The sequence below is a fragment of the Aedes aegypti genome, chromosome 3 (assembly GCF_002204515.2).
Source record: "Aedes aegypti strain LVP_AGWG chromosome 3, AaegL5.0 Primary Assembly, whole genome shotgun sequence".
Classification (NCBI taxonomy): Eukaryota; Metazoa; Arthropoda; class Insecta; order Diptera; family Culicidae; genus Aedes; species Aedes aegypti.
Genome location: NC_035109.1, coordinates 3513792 through 3535460, shown reverse-complemented (window position 1 = coordinate 3535460; position 21669 = coordinate 3513792). Strand labels below are relative to the sequence as shown.

The 21669-nt window shown below is 36.3% G+C and overlaps 1 protein-coding gene and 1 long non-coding RNA gene across 4 annotated transcripts in view; one reads left to right on the top strand and one right to left on the bottom strand.

The window, feature by feature from the left end:
- Positions 1-21669, bottom strand: part of LOC5575370 (protein abrupt) — a 110416-nt gene that overhangs the window by 19944 nt on the left and 68803 nt on the right. Inside the window, exons 2-3 of one of the 3 annotated variants that reach the window (XM_021850358.1) lie at positions 14595-14722; positions 246-563 (exon numbers count right to left, since the gene is read on the bottom strand). In XM_021850358.1, coding sequence (XP_021706050.1) covers positions 246-563; positions 14595-14684 — 408 coding nt within the window. In that variant the 5' untranslated portion in view covers positions 14685-14722. Of the gene's footprint in view, positions 1-245; positions 564-14594; positions 15489-21669 lie in introns of those variants that run through there. The other 2 variants (XM_021850359.1, XM_021850357.1) reach the window with 2 other exon arrangements.
- On the top strand, positions 6132-6927 carry LOC110678018. Its single transcript, XR_002501388.1, has 2 exons — positions 6132-6574; positions 6633-6927. It is a non-coding gene; the product is annotated as an uncharacterized LOC110678018 (long non-coding RNA).

Sequence of the window (21669 nt, the reverse complement as noted above, 5' to 3'; positions counted from 1 at the left end):
ATATGTTTATTTGATTCAGAATATAATCGAAAAACTGCTGAAAAAGTAAACTACCTCACACGCTTAAAAAACATATTGAATGATATATTTTGTAAAGCAACTAACAATCAATCAGTTCAAAGTTAGTTGTTTTTACTACTCGGGTGCTATAGAACATGAAAGGACAAAAAAATTTTTTTTTCTTACATTTTTTAACATTGTAATTTTCAACAATCCTATTATCGATTTGAAAGCTATATACTTACTCCACTGAAGTCCGCCAATCCTTTGATACCCAGTGTCTCGGCCAGCGAGAGCAGGGTAGAGATTTGTTCCTCATATACGTTGACCTCTCCGGAGTACATGAAGGTGAGCAGTGCCACAACCGCGTGGAAGGAAGCGCCTGGTAGGACAACCACCGGATACAGTGGCCCATCCAGTGTTCGGAATAGCTCCGAAAAGAATGTGCTGCAGGCGCTGAGTACCACTCGGTGCGCTTTGATGTTGCGTCCTTCCGCTATCAGGGTCACATCAGTCAAGTGGGACTGATCCAGAAGCAGCGGAAGGGAACTCAGCAGACTCGCCTGGAATTGGAAATGGAAAAATTTGGTTAGAGATATGAATCTTTCATTACTGTTTTTTTTTCTCTTACAACCATTGTACTATGGGCCAGAGACGCAATCTGGCGGGACAAAATTAATAACTCGGTAACGAAGCGTTTCCGGTATTTGGTGTCTTCGGCAAAGTTTTTTGTAACAACGAGGACCATCTACATACATAAACGGATAGTTCGTAAATCGTCTGCATAGGTGGCGCCACAATCTAACTTTTTACTTTGACGTTCTAGAGACTTGGCATGTTCGGCAAAGTTGTTCATTTTGATCAAATAAACAACTCTCTCAAAGATGTCAAAATTCCACAGCCTACTGTTTTCGAGTTATTGGCGATACTAGAGAAAATTAGTGAAAAAACGATTTTTTCACCGAATTTGACATTTTTCCTAAGAACCATGTCATATAATATTTTTTGCTGATAAATATACAACGAACGCAAGCTCTGGTGAAAAAAAAAATAATAATACGACGCATAAAAATTAATAAATTATGACAAAACTTGAAAAACAGAGCAATTTTTAAACCTCAATATCTCCAAAAGCGCAAAAAATCGCAAGCTCAAATTTTCAGGCAACATAGAGCAATACTTGATGAAACGGATATCAAAATTCCAGAGAGGTATATTTTGGTGTTTTTGAGATTTTTTATTTTTTTTACGTTTTCCTTTCCATTACGCGATTAATATTGCCATGGCAAATATTTAAGTGTATGTTTAAATTATCGGAAAAATATATTTTATTATTTCATGAAATTATTATATCTGCTCACAGTACAAGCTGGCTTTGGATTTCATCTCGAATTCGTTTTCACATTTATCCGGAAGCTCAAAATTTAAGCAAATCCGGTGATTAAACACATATTTAAGGTTAAACAACCTAACAGTTCTCAAAATCGAAGGAATCTCCAAATTGATACCTTTGATCTGTATCCTCTGTTTCGAAACATCCAAGAATCAACGCTCTTTCCGCTTTAAAACAATTCTACAATACAATATAATCATTGTAAAAAAAATGATAGATCTCAAAAACACCAAAATATACCTCTCTGGAATTTTGACATCCGTTTCATCAAGTATTGCTCAATGTTGCCTGAAAATTTGAGCTTGCGATTTTTTGCGCTTTTGGAGATATTAAGGTTAAAAAAATGCTCTATTTTTCAGGTTTTTTCATAATTTCTTAATTTTTATGCGTCGTATTAGAGTAAGGTGGGGCAAAAGTTCGAGTGGGGTAAGAGTTTCTTTTTAAGATTTCCAGTTCAATTCAAAACAAATCTTATAAATGTCATGGTGGGTCGAATGCTATTCAAGTAAGAGACTTTCAATCCAAATATCATAAAAATCGATTGAGATTTGGAAAAGTTATGGCTATTTGTTGTTTTTCGACGTGAATATTTTAATTTTTGTTCAAACTTTCGTTGCATGGAACCAATTGAAGATAAAATATTTTTCAATATTTTATGTAAGGGCGTTTCTAGGCCTATCATAAGGTTGCTTTGAAGTGTATTAGTTTTTGCATAAATGCTTGAAAACAATTTTTGGCCCATAGTGGGGCAAAAGTTCGAATCAGCGGGGCAAAAGCTCGACCCATGTATAAAATCGCGGAAAAATTTACAAATTGCCTAAAATCCACATATTATTTTCAAATTTAGTTAAATTTGTCTGATCGTGTGAAAATTGTCACCAAAATTTTACATTTCCACATAGTTTTGTGAAAAACTGCTATTTTTGAGTATATTACAATTAACCCGGTTTTGGGCAATTTTTTGATGAACATTTAGTGTGTATTTTTCGTCAAACTTAAGTTTACGGCTGGTGTAAAGTATGCCTATCATAAAAGGATCGATGTTTTGTGTTTTAGCCAGCGAACTTTTGCCCCACACTAGATTCGAACTTTTGCCCCACAGGTGGGGCAAAAGTTCGAATAAGACAATTAATTTTGAAACTGTTATAACTAAAAATGGGTAAATATTTTGACACAAGTTTGTTCAGCAAAATTCTAGCCAATATGTTGAAGGTTCACTGTATGGTATTTGTTTTGTTTGAACTGCTATTGTTTTCCTGGAAACATTGATTATACCACTAAGGTCGAACTTTTGCCCCACCTTACTCTACTCAAAAATAGCAGTTTTTCGCAAAACTGAGTGGAAATGTAAAATTTTGGTGACATTTTTCGTACGATCAGGCAAAATTTGCTAAATTTGAAGATAATATGTGGGTTTTAGGAAATTTGCATTTTTTTCCGTGAGTTTATACATGGTCGAACTTTTGCCCCACTATGAGCCAAAAATTGTTTCCAAGCATTTATGCAATAACTAATACACCTCAATGCATCCTTATGATAGACCTAGAAACGCCCTCACATAATATATTGAAAAAGATTTTATTTTCATTTTATTCCATGCAACGAAAGTTTGACCGAAAATTACAATATTCACGTCGAAAAACAACAAATAGCCATAACTTTTCCAAATCACAATCAATTTTCATGATATTTGGAGTGAAAGTCTCTTACTTGAATAGACTTCGAACCACAATGACATTTATAAGTTTTGTTTTGGATTGAGCTAGAAATCTTAAAAAGAAACTTTTGCCCCACTCGAACTTTTGCCCCACTTTACTCTATTGAAATTTTTCCACCAGAGCTTGCGTTTGTTATATATTTATCAGCAAAAAATATTATATGACATGGTTCTTAGGAAAAATGTCAAATTCGGTTAAAAAAATCATTTTTTCAATATTTTTTTTCTAGTTTCGCCAATAACTCGAAAACAGTAGGCTGTGGAATTTTGACGTCTTCGAGAGAGTTGTTTATTTTATCAAAATGAACAACTTTGCAGAACATGCCAAGTCTCTAGAACGTCACAGTAAAAAGTTAGATTGTGGCGCCATCTATGCGGACGATTTACGAACTATCCGTTTATGTCAGTAGATGATCCTCGTAGTAACAAAAAACTTTGCCGAAGACACCAAATACCGGAAATGCTTCGTTACTGAGTTATTAATTTTGTCCTGCCAGATTGCGTCCCAGTCCCATAGTGGCATTGCAATGCATTGGATATGAATAACTAGGTATCTTAAGAATGTTCTTAGAACTAATGTTTTCTTTATGGCTTTTGATCAGATTTAAAAATGAAGTCTAGGACATGAACTTCTTCGCTAATATTTTTGGTAATGTGCGTTGCGCGAAAAACTCTCGGAGGTTGATTCAAATCATTACCATCGGTAAAAGAATCTGGTTCTTCCTACGATCAAAATCGTATAATTTTGAAAGCATTAATTTGGTTCGGCTTGAGAATTTTATCAATACCGCAATAATTGACAAATTATTCTAAATTTTTCAACTTTTTGAAACAATGCAATGATTTCTATGATTACGGATGACACTATCAAGGATTCTACTTTATATGAGTTCTGCAAACAATATGAGCAAGGAAAATGCAGTTGTTACTAAAAATGGCATCGCCGAGAAAGATTCCATGATGTCCAAACTTTCATAAATATGTTCAATTTAGAAATATAATAAAAACATAATAACAAATGCAATTTTTTTAGTGAATTGCCTACCTTTAGGCGTATTCCACAGTTGAAGGAATTTTAATTTAAAAATCACTCAAATGACTTGTAAGAGTTTGGCATTCATATAGGTTTCTGGGGCCGTTGTTCAAGAAAGTTACGTCATTTTCAATATCACCGAACGTTGTTTACTTGTTACTCATTTACTTCATTTCAACTTAATCAAAAACTCGCTTAAAACATTATTTTAAACATGCTTAAATCAGAATCATAATAGAATCATAATCAGAAATCCCAATACAGTTTATAGTCATGAGTGATAGGTGCCAGTACAGAGTTCTGTTTGATCTTTCGACCTTGACGCTTGCTTCTGCGGGAGCGAGTGACGAGGGCAGGATCAAACATGTCACGCGTCGGTCGAATGAAGTGAAAAAGTTCCGCGATCGGTTAGTTCTGTTTGATCTTCGACCTTGACGATTGCTCCTTGGCAGTGCGTCAAGAAAGCCCGAGCAGTCGTCAGTTGTTTTCCCTCTCGGGTCGTGCGCCTATTTTCTTTGAGTGCTTTTATATAGCAGAGCAAACGAGTTAAGCTGAATGTGGATTGTTGCTGCTCAGTCAAGGATGACGGATCAATTGGTGAGCTCGTTCCATGCTACTATTTCCAATCTATAAAATATGTATGACTGCACATTTAATCGATACAACGGTAGGACGTAAATATGATTTTTCAACAAACTATGAATGGTTCGTCACTGTGAGTGTCGACATAAACTCTAATTCATGAATTATTTATGTTCAACATTTTTTTGTTTTCAAAACACCCCTTTCTTTTTATCTTTATTTTTGTAATTATAAAAAAAAACTTTGAATGGTTCGACACTACAAGTGTAGACTTGCGAAAGGTTCACTTTATTCAACAAACTTTGGATGGTTCGCCACTGTAAGTGTCGGCATAAGAATAAGAGTGTTCTATGATGTTCCAGCCAATCGAGTTTTTGTTTCTTTTCAAATAAGTAAAATATAATAACACATGCTTTCGTCCTGACAGCTGTAGGAATGTTACATTTAGATATTTGTTCAACAAACTTTGAATGGTTCGTCACCTCAAGTGTCGGCATAATTTTCCTTTACATAGAAATTGTTCATATCAAATGAAAATATTATATTTTCATAAAAGCATATTTATATTTTACAAAAAACTATTTATCATGGTCTAATCACTTATCAAAGTGAATCCTTTGACCCAACGATCCTCCCCATTAACAAACATCCTTCCCAGTAACCTTTGTGGAGATGCAGAGGCAAACACGGTCTCCAAATAGCAAAGGTTACACACTAACATTCCTTCCCCCAATCCCACCAGACTGCAAGGACGTGGCCGGCGCCGTTATTGACCCTCTATAAATAGAGGCACTGAATTATGCACACTGAAGAAGATTATGGCCAATCCCAGCCGAACTTCTAGTTGATTCTTTGTGCATTTTCACTGACTTCGGTCAATCACGGAATAGCAACCATTGATATGTGTAGTCAGTCTAAGCTAAGCTAAGCTAATGAGTGATAGGTACCAGTACATGTTTTAAAAATATAAAACATGCAACATTTGCGTTTTGAAATGAAATTTTTAAGAAATTTCCCAGAAACTGATCAATGTTATCCCGGACTACAGTCAAAACGGTGATAAATAAATAAACAAATATTTATATTCGAAAAACAAAAAGTCTATTTCTTCTTTATTGCAGGGTTTACACCGATAAGAGCCTCACTGATTGATGTCACACCATTTTACGGTACATACTATGAGCCGTTCAAAAAAGGGAATTTCCCAAAAGAGTGATTCTCTAGGCACACCATTTATTTATTTATTTATTTATTTACAGCTTTAGTCAACAAATGAAGTTCCCACCCCAATTACACTGTTAGCCATCGACCCGATCAGTTTTAATACAGATAATTTTAGTGTGACTGTTTGTTAATGTTTCTGAATTACGTGTTCTCTGGTTGACGGTTGCGCAAAAAGTGAGATAATAGGTCGTATGAATAAAACCGAGTACTTGCTCATGCTCAACCCGATTTGAGCAAAGTAAAGTCTCTGAGCATTTACTCAAAACCGTATGAATAAAACAATACTTTGCTCAGAGTAAGTTCGAATTTCGAACTTAGCATTTACTCTGTCAAAAATGTTGTTTTTGTTTTGGATAGCGAGGAAGAATAATTCCATCGGTGAAAACAGTATGTACCTTCGCGGATTTTAAACGTATTTGGTCGTTTGTTACCGGCTGCTGAAGCATACAAAACCCTGAGAAAACTCAACCGGGAAGAAATTGAAGGTATCCTGTGTCGCCCGTTGGTATCTCAATCGATGATGTTGCTGCAGAGTGTGGTAACCGATCCGTCTGATTATCGATCGGCTCAATCCTACCTTGCGCCGCATAAGTCACCGATGGATGTAACCGGTCCGTACGCAACGGTAAGTGTTTTACGCTTTAGTATTTCGTAGTTTAATTATTTCTTTCCCTCCCAAACAGCCCTTATCGATGGGGTCAGTTAAAGAACCAAAATATGCCCAGGAAGGTCAAAAGCTCATCAAGTGACCCTGCGAGGCGGATTGCTTTGGCGACAGGCAACATATATGCAGCACCATCAAAATGTGAAACAAATACCTACAATAATTTTGGCGTCAACTTCCGTGGGTATCAATATTCAAGAAGCCACCCACATCAGGTGACCGGATTGGCTACTAGTGAAGGAGGGTCCATGGGATGAAGCTATGGGCCCATAATAGACTGCATAATACTGAATAAATCATACTTCCAAACATAATCGGGTTTTTTAATTTTCTGAATTTTTTTTCAAGTAGCTATATTGATGAAACAATTGTGAAAAGAGTAACTTCAATGAGAATTCTTGAAGTTCACCAAAAATATAGGCATTTGCCAAAAATCTCATCAGACAGCATCCATTGGTTTCGCCCAGAATTCATCACAGATGTTGCTCTAGTCCCTTATGAATATTCTCAGGTTTCCTTCAGGAGTATTGCCTGCTCCACTACTCGTTATCTTAAAACAAATTCATTCAAGAACTCTTTGGATGATCGTTCAAGAACCTTCAAGTGATTCCTACGAAAATATCGTTTAGAATTTCACTAATCATACCTTTAATATTTTATCAAACACTTTTTGGCGATTTCTTTCAAATTAATGCGGTGATTGCTCCCTGAATTCCTGAAGAAATTTTTGCATTGACGTTTCCATACTTTTTCCAAGGAAAGAGATATAATTCTTCGAAAGATGTCACCAAAATTTGTTCAAAGCGTGCGGTGGAAATTCCTTTAAGGTTTTAGTAAAAATGTTATTAAAAGTGGAATCGAATGTTTATTTTTGGCAATAATAAGTCATAATAGCTCTTTAATGAATGTTCGAATCCTCTGAGCAGAATCTCAAATAGAGAAACTTAAAAGTAGATGGAGTACCGTGTACCTTTTAATTCCGCTCCTAAATGCTTATCTTTGACAGATACGCGTATTTCGACTACCACTTGCAGTCTTCTTCAGTGTCAGTTACTCGTATCCACTCAATACAGTGGATTTATTCTCGGAGGAGTTTATCCGAATTCTTGAATGAAGTGTGGAGAAACTTCCAAAGGAGTATTCCGGAATTTTGAACAAAAAATATTTGAAAAACTGTGGAATAATTCCAAAAGGATATCATAAAAATATACTAAAAGGTAAGTCAAAAATTGGTTAAATGAATAATTTTAAGTTTTCATAAAATATTGTAGCCAAATTCTTGCAGGTGGAATCTTCTTAAGCTATATTCTTCTATAAAACCGTATGAAAACTTATGAATTAATCACTGAATAAATTTCGAGTAATTTATCGATTTGTTCTTTCAGCTATTCCAATTTTCAATTCATTTTTGACAGAATCCTGATTGCCACTAAAAACTTCAGGCAAAAATATATCACCAGGAATTAACTCTGAGAATCTCTAAAAAAAATGGTAGGAAATGATTAATTATGTTTTTGGACAATTCCAGAAAGAAGGCTAGCAAACATTTCCAAAGGAATTACATTTTATCAAGAATCTTTATATAAATTCCTCGGTTAAGCGAATCTTGACAAATCTAATATCATTATACTAAAATATGACCTAAAACATATCGTAAATAATTATCGTTAAAAAGTACAGAAAAATACATATATTTTGAAAAAAAAAACCGTTGGCATGTATTCCTGTTGTGTTAATAATGGGCAAATTGACTGAAGATTTTTCTTAAAAATTATTTGGAGAATCCTATGGGGTTGTATTAAGTTGAATTCTTAAATGAATACTTTAAAAACGCTGAAACAAATCATAGAAAAATCCAGGGCAAAGTCAAGGAGGAATCCTTGCAAGAATTTCTAGAACACTTTATAAGATAATTAGTTATGGTATTGAGGCAATACATTTGAAAAAAGAGAAAAATCTTAAGAATATCTGGATGAAATCTCATAAAAGTTCATGATAAATTATAACACTTGAAAATGTCTTTAACAATCTAAAGTAGATTTTTCAGGGAAATCCTTGTTGTTTTTTAGAGGAATCCTTAGATTTTTTCATCGATCTAACGGCATGAATGTAAGTCCAAAAAATCGATATTTCCGGTCATATAAACAAGAATCTGATTTACTTGCACATTCGTCCACATATTCTTAAGCTGCAGAATCTGGAAATAAATCTCCACAATCCAAATGAGGAAGAAATCCTTACTACGGTAACCAAGAACTAACTTTCGCGCTCGGTTGTATTCCACTGAGCATGGTCAGTAGGTGACTCAGGATTTTCTGAGCATTTACTCAGCTTTAACCGCTTTATTCATACGGATTTGGATGTTCGAAAAGTAAATGCTCAGGTGCTCAGTTTTATCATACCAATCTGAGTAAATGCTCAAGAAAATGATTTGACAGGTGGATTTGAGTAAAGTAAAAGCTTTTGCTCAGTTTATTCATACGACCTAATCTAAATACAACATTATCATCGCCTACTAGATCACATTACCTAGTTTCGGCTAGTAAGTAGATATGTAATTCATAGAGTGCCAATGTCGCGAGTGTTTATGTTATACTCCGAGACGAGATCATTTATTTGTGTTTAACTTAAGATCGTGAAGCGGTCAATCCCCAACAGTGACAAAAAGCCGTATTTGTGTAGTGCGTTGTATCACATTTGCTCTGGTGGGGCAGAATCGGCCTTTCGCGCAAATTAAACCCAACCCGGAGCGGGACTACTGTGGATTTGATACCACGGAAAGCGTGATTGTTTCGTCGTGTGAGATACAGATAAAGGTGAGCCCAGACCTGCCCCAACACAATTTTGGTCAACAACCATTGCTATAGTTATGTGTTATATCAACATCTTATTAAAATGTCCCTCATTACACACGTACTTCTATATTCCAGGATGCTGTTGCCGAGAATACCCGTTGATCTCAAGGATTCATTCAAATTAACTTTATGAGTTCATTGGGCATATTTTGCTATACAAATATTGAGCAATCAACGATTGCGCTATTGACTGATCCACTGGATATGATACATCGCGCGGCTGTTGTAAAGCTTCCAAAAACGCGGCGAATTGTTAAGGAAAGGAAAAATTGCGTATGATGGAACACCGCAGTGTTATCTACCATCGTATCGTGACGGACGGACGCGAATTGTTTGAAAGGTTGAAGAAGTACTATGACGAACACTACGTCACTACGTTGGACAAAGTTTGCCAACCAATTCCCGCATTGAGGTAGGTTAGGGTTGCCATCAACCAGCTCAAGACCGACAAGCCGGCCGGTAACGATGGTGTTATCCATCTTTTAGTATTATTCGAAAGGATCGTAAAATAGCATGTGGTGGTTTAATGATGGATACCATCAGAACATTGAATTTAAAATTTTAAACTTTCCATTGGATTTATCTGTTGAATATGTTGCTATATCTGTAAAACTTAATGGATTGGAATTTTCGATTTTGTGTCTATCCAGCTGTTGCGACCCCTCGGTGCTGTATCGCTCTTCTATCAAAGTAAAGTGGGGCAAAAGTTCGAGTGGGGCAAGAGTTTCTTTTGAGGATTTCCAGTTCAATTCAAAACCAAAACTTATAAATAAATGTCATGGTGGCTCGAATAAATGTCATGGTGGCTCGAATTCTATTCAAGTAAGAGACCTTCACTCCATATATCATAAAAATTGATTGAGATTTGAAAAATTTATGGCTATTTGTTGTTTTTCGACGCGAAAATTGTAATTTTCGGTCAAACTTTCGTTGCATGGAACCAAATGAAGATAAAATCTTTTTCAATATTTTTTGTAAGGGCGTTTCTAGGCCTATCATAAGGACGCTTTGAGGTGTATAAGTTTCTGCATAAATGCTTGGAATCAATTTTTAGCCCGTAGTGGGGCAAAAGTTCGAATCAGCGGGGCAAAAGTTCACTTAAAAATTGCCTAAAATCCACATACTATCTTCAAATTTAGCAAAAGTTGCCTGATCGTGCGAAAAATGTCACAAAAATTTTACATTTCCACTTAATTTTGTGAAAAACTGCTATTTTTGAGTATGTTATGATTAACCCTGTTTTGGGTAATTTTTTGATGAAAATTTAGTGTGTATTTTTCGGCAAACTTAAGTTTTTGGCTGATATGAAGTATGCCTGTCATAAAAGTATCAATATCTTGTGTTTTAGCCAGCGAACTTTTGCCCCACACTAGATTCGAACTCTTGCCCCACCGGTGGGGCAAAAGTTCGTTTAAGACAATCAGTTTTGAAACTGTTATAACTAAAAATGTGTAAATATTTTGACACAAGTTTGTTCAGAAAAATTATAGCCAATATGTTGAAGGTTCACTGTATGTTATTTGTTTTGTTTTAACTGCTATTGTTCTCCTGGAAACATTGGTTATACCACTAAGGTCGAACTTTTGCCCCACCTTACACTATCTACGAACCGTGCCTCTTACGAAGGCAGAACGGCCGAGATGACAACGATACAATTGATAGGAGATATAAATTGAAAGTCATTGCTGTTGAATTGAAGTTTATGTACATGCAGTAAATTGAAGTTATAGACTCGACTTCTAGTACACGACACTGAAGACGACCTTACAGTTGAGGTCGAAATACGCGTATCTGTCAAAGGATACAAACTCTAGTGGAATTAAATGGTATAGTACTAAATTCGGTTTTTTCAAGGACAGATTTTTATGCTTAAACATAGCTTCTCAATTAAAAACCCTTACTTAAGACGTCACAGCATAAGAAAAGACTGGGGAACTAGACTTCAGGAACGAGATCCCACGTAAAAGCGAGCTAGGAGTGAGTAAACGTAAGTCTATGAAGTTAGTTTAGCTCATCATTACATCACCCAATGAATTTTAGGATATTAAAATATCTTCATGATAAAGGTTCTCGGAATAATTCATCTCGGAATCAACACTCTCGTTTCGCTGGGAAACGCAACACCAGCTTTTTACGTTAACCAGTCATAAATTTTGAATCACCTCCGCTTTGGCATTGCATGCATACACTATAAACTTTATGGCTTGATCAAAGCAAGCTTAATGGTGAAGGACACCAGTCAAGTGGACAACGAAATGTTAAACCTGCGTTCTTGTGTTTAGAATATAGATTTTTTGTACAAGTCTTTTCAATCTTATCCTTTTTTCTTTTTTAAGTTGATGGGCAGCAGCTGATCAACAGGAAGTTTATGGAATTGGTTATAATTTTTTTCTGAAGAAGTTATGTTTGTGGCTTTGTACTGTGTTGCAAACTGTTTCTACAAGGCTTTCATTTAAGACTGATTTTAAGTCATATTATGATTTGTAAAGAGATTTCGCGGTTATTTCAAATATTTCATTCTGTTTTCCTAAGAAATTTCTGAAGACGTAGTCTGTGCGGTCTCTGGATTGGTTGGATTTCTCTAAATAATTGTGTTTTCCGGAAGACATTTCGTGGACAGAAGCTGTCTGTACCATTATGCCTTTTTGTTACTCAATCGAATAAGTGGGCTGATTTTCGTCTTGCCATGGATAAACTCAAATAAAGCATTAGTCAGAACACTACATCACATTGGCATATGGCATCGATTGTACTGTCAGTAAGATGTAGACAATTCACAAAATTTTCTCTATTTTATCTTAAAAGCTATCATCGGCGTTAATGTTGAAGCCGACTGAAAGGAAATTCATGCAGTGACGTAGCCCATTTTTTTAGTATCCCAGACCTTCCCCTCCCAAATATGTTTGGTTTTATTGTTATGTATTTTTACTGCTTCTTTTACCAATGGACCGATGCACGAGTTCACTATTTGACGTTTGAGCGGTGCCGAATTCACTGGTTTCCATGGTCACATAAATAACACGACACCGCTAAAACGTCAAATAATGAACCCATGCATAGGTCCATAAGCTCCGCATAAGCAGCAATCTGAAATACAAAAAAAAAACACTCTGGGTTCACGACTTTGCACCGCAGTGATTTAGGCAATGCTTGTATTGTCACAATGATTTTCAGAGAAATGCGGTCTGAAACTGAATAATATTATCAATTGATAAATACTTTTAAGAAAATAGAATTCCAACCAAAACGAATTGTAGTGAAAATTATTGACAGCTCAATCAATAACATAAAATTTCTGCCTACTAAGATCGAGCTATAAAATTGGTAGGCGAGAATTGACAAAATCAAATCACCCCTCGTTGTTTTACAGCTAGCGTAAAAAGCTGGATATATTCCACCCCAAGCAAGGTTTTGGAGGATCAAACTTTTACTATTTCGCAAATTATTCAGAAATGCAGTGAATATCAAAGCCCAACGCATCACCTGTTCATCGATTATAAAACGGCTTATGATAGCATCGACCGTAAAGAGCTATGAGAAATTATGGACGAGTACAGCTTTCTCGGAAAGCTCACAAGTCTGAAAAGAGCAACTATGGACGGTGTGGACGATGGAATAGCGTGAGATTTCAGGCGAACAATCATCCAGTTCGTTCGAATCCCGCTGGGGAGTTCCACAGGGTGATGGAACAGTCACTATGTTTTTTTTTTCGCGGATGATATGGATATTGTAGGCAGAACTTTTGGAACAGTGTAAGATCTGTGATATGTTTGTCCGATGGGCCAAAAGATGATGGTAGAGTTTAATCGTCAAATACTGATAAAAACGATACCAGGTCCCAATGAATCATCTTTTCATTGGTTTCAAGGTGGCATTTGATGGTGTTTACCTCGCATAGTATGGAAAATCTTAGACCACAATAGCTTCCCCGGAAAGCTGCATTAGTAGAACAAGTATCACCTTAAGCAAATTGTTCTCTAACTTTGTTCAAAGCCTATCAAACCCACCAATTTACCCTCATATTGTTAGTTCCCATTTTTCCATAGGCATTTTTTCATGTGCCATTTACAAAAAAAATAATTTCAAAAAGTATTGTTTTTTTAAGCTTCTTAAATATCATTGCATATTTTTTAGCACTATAAGGCAAGATGGCCACCGAATAAACATCGCATGTAGTTTTAATTTATGTTACTTACAAAGCAGAGACTAATGAACGATTTCAAACATATTTTTAAGTTTATCGTCATGGGGGGATGCTTTATAACAAGGTTTATCACATGCGTAACTGTCTTCCAGTCAATTCCATATACAATATTTGGAGAAAAAAAAATCAATTTGGGAGTAAAACTGTCAGCTATTCCCCTTCCACACTTCAGAAACCAAATTACCAATTTAATTTTACAATTTCCTAAATTTTACTCCAACAATTTTTGTTAACCAAAAAGGTGCCATACTTGTCCCAATAAATATAGATTTCAACCAAACTGGATTTCATATGTGAAACTAAATTCTTTTTTCGTTCAAATGCCACAACAACTTACATATTTGAATAATTGTACGATTTACAGTACATTAAACAAATATGTTATTAATTTACATTATTCATTATTATTAATAACACGAAATCCTATTAAAATCCTCTGAAATTTGGTTGTTTATACAAAAGTCGATGAAAATACGTGAAAAAATAAAGCAATTATCATCATATTCCGATCATTGTATTCAAAACTATAAGGGAACATATTGTTAAACCTAAAGAGAAAATTATCGTTTTAGTAATAAGCCAGTGTACCACCAAGCCCCGAAGTTCTTTACCGCAACGTTCAAACTTCCAAATGAAGTATGGAAATGAGTAACCATGCGTCTCCATAGGTTAGTCGTGGAATTATGGAGGCGCACAATCAAAAATGTTGCTTCAGTAAATTGATCGATGTTTTCTACTTATCATTTGTCGTTATAAAACTAAAACTGGTTACGAAAAAGGTATGAGATTTTTCCAAAATAGTATGTTTTGGAAAGATAATGAAAAAATTAATAAAACAGGAAATGATAATCATAACAAATAATGCATGGTCAAATTTATAGAAGATACTCCATTATTGAATAAATTAATATCTTCAACTCACCTGATGATTATGCCATCGAAGGCAAAACTGCTGAGGACTGCTGCCGCCACCTCCGTTCACCGTTCCACCGCCGTGTGATTGCGTGTCCATGCTGCTTGAATTACTGTGATCGCTTTCAGGTCAGACTGCTGAAATAGACACGTCGATCGGAGTGCGTGAGAAGCCAGACGAACGAAAAAAATAAGAAACACAATCACGGTTTGATTATTTTGCGCCGATCATGATCCTTAGTCCTTGATCTAGACTACTGCGGTCGAGAAAACACACTCTCAGAGGCATAAGTATGTCCTGTGCCAGTCTGCTTCCACCCACTTTCACACTGCGATTTCGCGTTACTCTTCCTTCACCATTCCTTTCACATGAATATGTCGAATCTCACTGCAGTCGATACACATTCGTCATGCATTCCGTTTCTTCTTCTTCTTCGGAGTTCTTCTGGGGAATAGCACAGCACGGTCCAAAAGGAGCACGAAGAAAAGCAATAAAATCGGTCAAACCACTTGTTACACACCCATCATCATTAGGCGGTGATCGTTCGGAGATTGCAGCCTAACCCCTCTCACTTGCTCACAGCCACTGTCCTGTCACTACTGCCGACGATGGATTTGGATTTGATCGAAGTGATTTTTCTCCGCAGTCGCCAATCCATCAGCATCCGAAGACTGAGCTGACGACGACAGATTGGATTTGAGGAGAAATAAAAATAACGCATAGTCTCCTCGCGTCGGTCGGTCGGTAGTTGGTCGGGGCCAGCCAGTCAGCTAACCAACAAAAGGGACAGAACCAGGCCGAGATCTTCGTGAATAAAAGAGTGTGATGTGAAAATTCTCCACACGAACGGAAAATTGCCATTTGTCACACGTACTGACGACTGAAGCACCAACCGGTCGCCAACCACCCTTCCGTCCATCCAATCGGCAGCCAGGAAAAGTGCGCGGCGACACGATCAGGGGATTACACGAAACGAAGAGCCTCTGAGACGACCACGACTATCGCACAACAATACGGACAGATCTTGGATCGCGACAGGGGCGTGGGCAGGATTTTGGAGTTTTTATGGGGTTTAGTCGAATTCTAGATTACGTAGCAAAAAATACTTCGACTGTAAAAAATGTCGTTACGTTGGGAAGTTGGGATTTGGGTTCCTTCAAGCTGAAACAATCTTTGGAGATATTCTATACTAACAAAGTAACATAAATTCGATTCGTTTAATAAATGCGAAGTACACAATTAACAACGAAAATCCTTTTAGGAAACTTATACATAAATTATTACTTGTTCGAAGCCACTTTATGTTCATCGAACATATTGCACTATGTAACAATACGGTCCTATTCTTATAAATATCCAATATAGTATGAAACCCATACCTAGCCTCGGATGATGCGTTGATCACTTCTCGACTGGTTTTCTCCAAAACGAGAAGTGGCTGATTTGATATTTTTTGAATAATACGCCTCATAAAAAAAGTATGAAACGAGCTCACCACTGATTTCCATTATTCTATTATCCCATTTATTGACATCACCATCACCACTGTCCAGTAATTACGTAAGACATTTTTGAGAGTTTATCAACCCCTCTCCAAAATGAGAAAAGTCGTTATACGTACAAACGTGGAGGCGATATACGTGCATATTTTATATGATGAAAAATAGCATGCAATGCGAATGTGCAGATTTTCGTGCTATCTTATCTGTACTCTTATGATTTATGATGATAACAAAAAATATTTGACAGCTGCTACGGATTCATTCGACTTACTCTGTACGAGTATACGGGACGAAACAAAATGTACATATGAACTCATAAAATTGCGTTTAATGCGAAGAAACTCATCGATCAAACGATTCCACTCCCCATGTAGTGCGGGTGTGATGAATGAATGAAAATAAGTGAATGAGCGAGTGAATACATGACTTGATGAACGAGTGAGTGAGTACCTGTGACTGCATAAGTGAGTAATTGAATCAGTAACTGAGTCGATGATTGAAACATGAGTGATTAGGTAGGCGCAACTTGTTGTCTCGCTTAGACTCCGTGCTTGAAGGTGGCTTTTATATCTAATAATTCTTACAATCTCTAATAATTCTAATAATTGTCACAATCTCTTCAGTATTCTCTCCACGATTCTGCAGAGAATTCTCTCTACGATTCTGCTAATAATAATTTCCAAAATTCTGAAAACAGTCTCCAGGGGTTGGTTGAGATCCCTTTCAAGACTCTATATAGAATCCTTTCAGAATTCTACTTAGAATCATTTCAGGAATTTACTAAGAATCATTTCAAGATTCTATTGAGAATCCTTTCAAGATTTTACTGAAAATCTACTAAGAATCTTTTCAGGATCTCACTGAGAATCCTTTTTGGATTCTACTGAGAATCCATTCAGGATTCTACTGTGAATCATTTCAGGATTCTGCTGAGGATCCTTTCAAGATTCAGCTCAGAATCCTTTCAAGATTCTGGTTCAGAGAATCCTTTCAAAATTCTACTGGAAATCCTTATAAGGATTCTACTGAGAATCTTTTTAAGATTCTACTGAGAATCCTTCTAGGATTCTACTGAGAATCCTTCTAGGATTCTGCTGAGAATCCTTTCAGAATTCTACTCAGAATCTTTTAAGGATTCTACTGAGAATTCATTTAGAATTCTACTGAGAATCCTCTCAGGATTCTACTGAAAATCCTTTAAGGATTCTGCTAAAGATCCTTTCAAGATTCTGCTGAGAATCCTTTCAAGATTCTGGTGAGCATCCTTTCAGGATTCTACTGTTTTTTGTCAGTATTCTGTTGAGAATCCTTTCAGGATTCTGTTGAGAATCCTTTCAGGATTCTGTTGAGAATTCCTTGTAGGATTCTGTTGAGAATCCTTTCATAATTCTGTTGAGAATCCTTCCATAATCCTGTTGAGAATCCTTCCATAATTCTGTTGAGAATCCTTTGAGGATTCTGTTGAGAATCCTTTCAGAATTCTGTTGAGATTTTTTTCAGGATTCTGTTGAGAATTTTTTCAGGATTCTGTTGAGGATCCTTTCAGGATTCTGTTGAGATCCCTTCCATAATTCTGTTGAGAATCCTTTCAGGATTATGTTGAGAATTCTTTTAGGATTCTGTTGAGAATTCCTTTAGGATTCTGTTGAGAATGCTTTCATAATTCTGTTGAGAATCCTTCCATAATTCTGTTGAGAATTCTTCCATAATTATGTTGAGAATCTTTTCAGGATTCTGTTGAGAATCTTTCCATAATTCGGTGGAGATTCCTTCCATAATTATGTTGAGAATCCTTTCAGGATTCTGTTGAGAATTTTTTTAGGATTCTGTTGAGAAATTTTTCAGGATTCTGTTGAGAATCCTTTCAGGATTCTGTTGAGAATCCTTTCAGGATTCTGTTGAGAATCCTTTCAGGATTCTGTTGAGAATCCTTTCAGGATTCTGTTGAGAATCCTTTCAGGATTCTGTTAGGAATCCTTTCAGGATTCTGTTGAGAATCCTTTCAGGATTCTGTTGAGAATCCTGTCAGGATTCTGTTAAGAATCCTTTCAGAATTCTGTTGAAAATACTTTCAGGATTCTGTTAAGAATCCTTGCATGATTCTGTTGAGAACCTCTCATGATTCTGTTAGGAATCTTTTCAGGATTCTGTAGGGAATCCTTTGTAGAGAATCCTTTCAGGATTCTGTTGAGAATCCTTTCTGGATTCTGTTGAGAATCCTTTCAGGATTCTGTTGAGAATCCTTTCAGGATTCTGTTGAGAATTTTTTCAGGATTCTGTTGAGAATCCTTTCAGGATTCTGTTGAGAATCCTTTCAGGATTCTGTTGAGAATTCTTTCAGGATTCTGTTGAGAATCCTTTCAGGATTCTGTTGAGAATCTTTTCAGGATTCTGTTGAGAATCCTTTCAGGATTCTGTTGAGAATCCTTTCAGGATTCTGTTGAGAATCCTTTCAGGATTCTGTTGAGAATCCTGTCAGGATTCTGTTGAGAATCCTGTCAGAATTCTGTTAAGAATCCTTTCAGAATTCTGTTGAAAATACTTTCAGGATTCTGTTAAGAATCCTTGCATGATTCTGTTGAGAACCTCTCATGATTCTGTTAGGAATCTTTTCAGGATTCTGTAGGGAATCCTTTCAGGATTTTGTAGAGAATCCTTTCAGGATTCTGTTGAGAATCCTTTCAGGATTCTGTTGAGAATCCTTTCAGGATTCTGTTGAGAATCCTGTCAGGATGCTGTTAAGAATCCTTTCAGAATTCTGTTGAAAATACTTTTAGGATTCTGTTAAGAATCCTTGCATGATTCTGTTGGGAACCTCTCATGATACTGTTAGGAATCTTTTCAGGATTCTGTAGGGAATCCTTTCAGGATTTTGTAGAGAATCCTTTCAGGATTCTGTTGAGAATCCTTTCAGGATTCTGTTGAGAATCCTTTCAGGATTCTGTTGAGAATCCTTTCAGGATTCTGTTGAGAATCCTTTCAGGATTCTGTTGAGAATCCTTTCAGGATTCTGTTGAGAATCCTTTCAGGATTCTGTTGAGAATCCTTTCAGGATTCTGTTGAGAATCCTTTCAGGATTCTGTTGAGAATCCTGTCAGGATGCTGTTAAGAATCCTTTCAGAATTCTGTTGAAAATACTTTTAGGATTCTGTTAAGAATCCTTGCATGATTCTGTTGGGAACCTCTCATGATACTGTTAGGAATCTTTTCAGGATTCTGTAGGGAATCCTTTCAGGATTTTGTAGAGAATCCTTTCAGGATTCTGTTGAGAATCCTTTCAGGATTCTGTTGAGAATCCTTTCAGGATTCTGTTGAGAATCCTTTCAGGATTCTGTTGAGAATCCTTTCAGGATTCTGTTGAGAATCCTTTCAGGATTCTGTTGAGAATCCTTTCAGGATTCTGTTGAGAATCCTTTCAGAATTCTGTTGAAAATACTTTCAGGATTCTGTTAAGAATCCTTGCATGATTCTGTTGGAAATCCTTTCGAGATTCTGTTAGGAACCCTTTCAGGATTCTGTAGGGAATCCTTTCAGGATTCTGTTGGGAATCCTTTCAGGATTCGGTTGAGAATCCTTTCAGGATTCTGTTGAGAATTCTTTCATGATTCTGTTGAAAATCCTTTCAGAATTCCATTGAGAATCCTTTCAGGATTTTGTTAAAAATCCTTTCAGCACTCTGTTGAGAATCCTTTCAGGATTCTGTTGAGATCCCTTCCATAATTCTGTTGAGAATCCTTTCAGGATTCTTTTGAGAATCCTTTTAGGATTTCTGGATTTAGGATTCTGTGGGGAATCCTTTTAGGATTCTGTGGAGAATCCTTTTAGGATTCTGTGGAGAATCCTTTTAGAATTCTATTGAGAATCATTGTAGGATTCTGTGGAGAATCCTTTTAGGATTCTGTGGTGAATCCTTTTAGAATTCTGTGGAGAATCCTTTTAGGATTCTGTTGAGAATCCTCTTAGGATTCTGTTGAGAACCCTTTCAGGTTTCTGCTGAGAATCCTTTGAAGACTATGTCCTCTCATAATTCTGTAGAGAATTTTTTCAGGATTCTTTTGAAAAAAAAAAACTCTGTAGAGAATCCTTTCAGATTTCTACTGGGAATCCTTGTAGGGTTTTGCTGAGAATCATTTCAAGATTTTTCTACGAAAACTTTTCGGATTCAGCTACGAATCCTTTCGGATTATGCTAGGAGTCCTTTCAGGTTTCTGCTGAGAATTTTTTCGGGATTTTTCTGAAAATCTGTTAAGAATTTTGTTGAGAATTTTTCCAAGTTTGAGCAATAAATAATATAAATTTGAGAGGAATTTTCAACTATTATGTATGAGCAAGTGCGCAATCAGGCATCCCCTTGCTGTAACACTGTAGCAGCTGGCAGCAGATCGTGTTTGGCCGATAGCAAGATAGAAATTTAGAAAGTGCGCTTCGTAGTAGGTAGCTGGTGGAAAAATAGAGACACCGATCCGTTTGTTCTTCCGAGCATCGCATCGCTGCGCTGCAGAGAGACGACATTCAAGCCCAGCACAGTTTAGTGAATAGTGTACATACCTAAGTACTTACGATGCACCGAAAGGAGGAAGAACAACAAGTAGCAGTAGTGGCAAAAAGAAAGTGCAGAGAAAGTCTTGCGGCCGATCCAAATGAAAACAAGGCAGCAGAATTATATTTTATACGCATTGTATTGCAAGCGGAGATCGGGCTAAAATTAGCCATTTTAATTATACTGCTTGAGGCCACTTTACGCCATCTAATAAGGATACCGACCGCCCGACGGCATTATTGTTGGTCAATTGGTATCTGTCGCGAGCTTAGACAAGTATACTGCTCATAGAGGTGAGAATGAAGCCACCAGAGAGTGAAATATGCCGGAAAATTATGAAAGTGCTAACGATCATTCGTGCGGCTAACGATGCGAGAAAACTTTTTATTCACACGTTCTTTTGTTTTATGAACGTGATCTCGCTAATCGGGGGGCCATGCGTCGGTATTTATATGGGCGACAAGTTAGACTTTGATTGGACAGCAGGTCAGCTTGCTGCAGGTGAAAACCTCTTGGGTTTTTTTTTTATTGAGAATGGTCAAGATATTTCTATTCTTTTTGCTCATAAAGGTTAGAGAATCATAAATAAGTGTTGTTGTTTTTTGTGTTTCACTTCTACAGGTTCCATAATCCATTTAAAAATATATGTGTAATATATTTACAGCTTTATTTTGTTTTCCAATGTGTAGTTCTACAAAAATAAAGATATTTTGACGATTTCACTTTTAATTACACTATTATGAAATATTTCTACATTCTTTTGATTAGGTTCATGTTATGCAATTTACCTAATTTAATGTTCAGCGTTCTGCATAAAGAAAAACTTCACCCAATATTGATTTTAAAATTAAAAAATGTTCTAGAATATTTGATAAATTTTGTACAAGATTTTATAAGAATTCCACTTAGAATTCTACTTGAAAAGCAAGACCCAGATTTTTTCAGAATTTGTCCCGGATTTCACACTGATACTGACTAGGATTGTATAAAAAACTCTTTGAGAATCCGGCCTATGCTTCTGCCAGAATCTTACCCAAGGGTT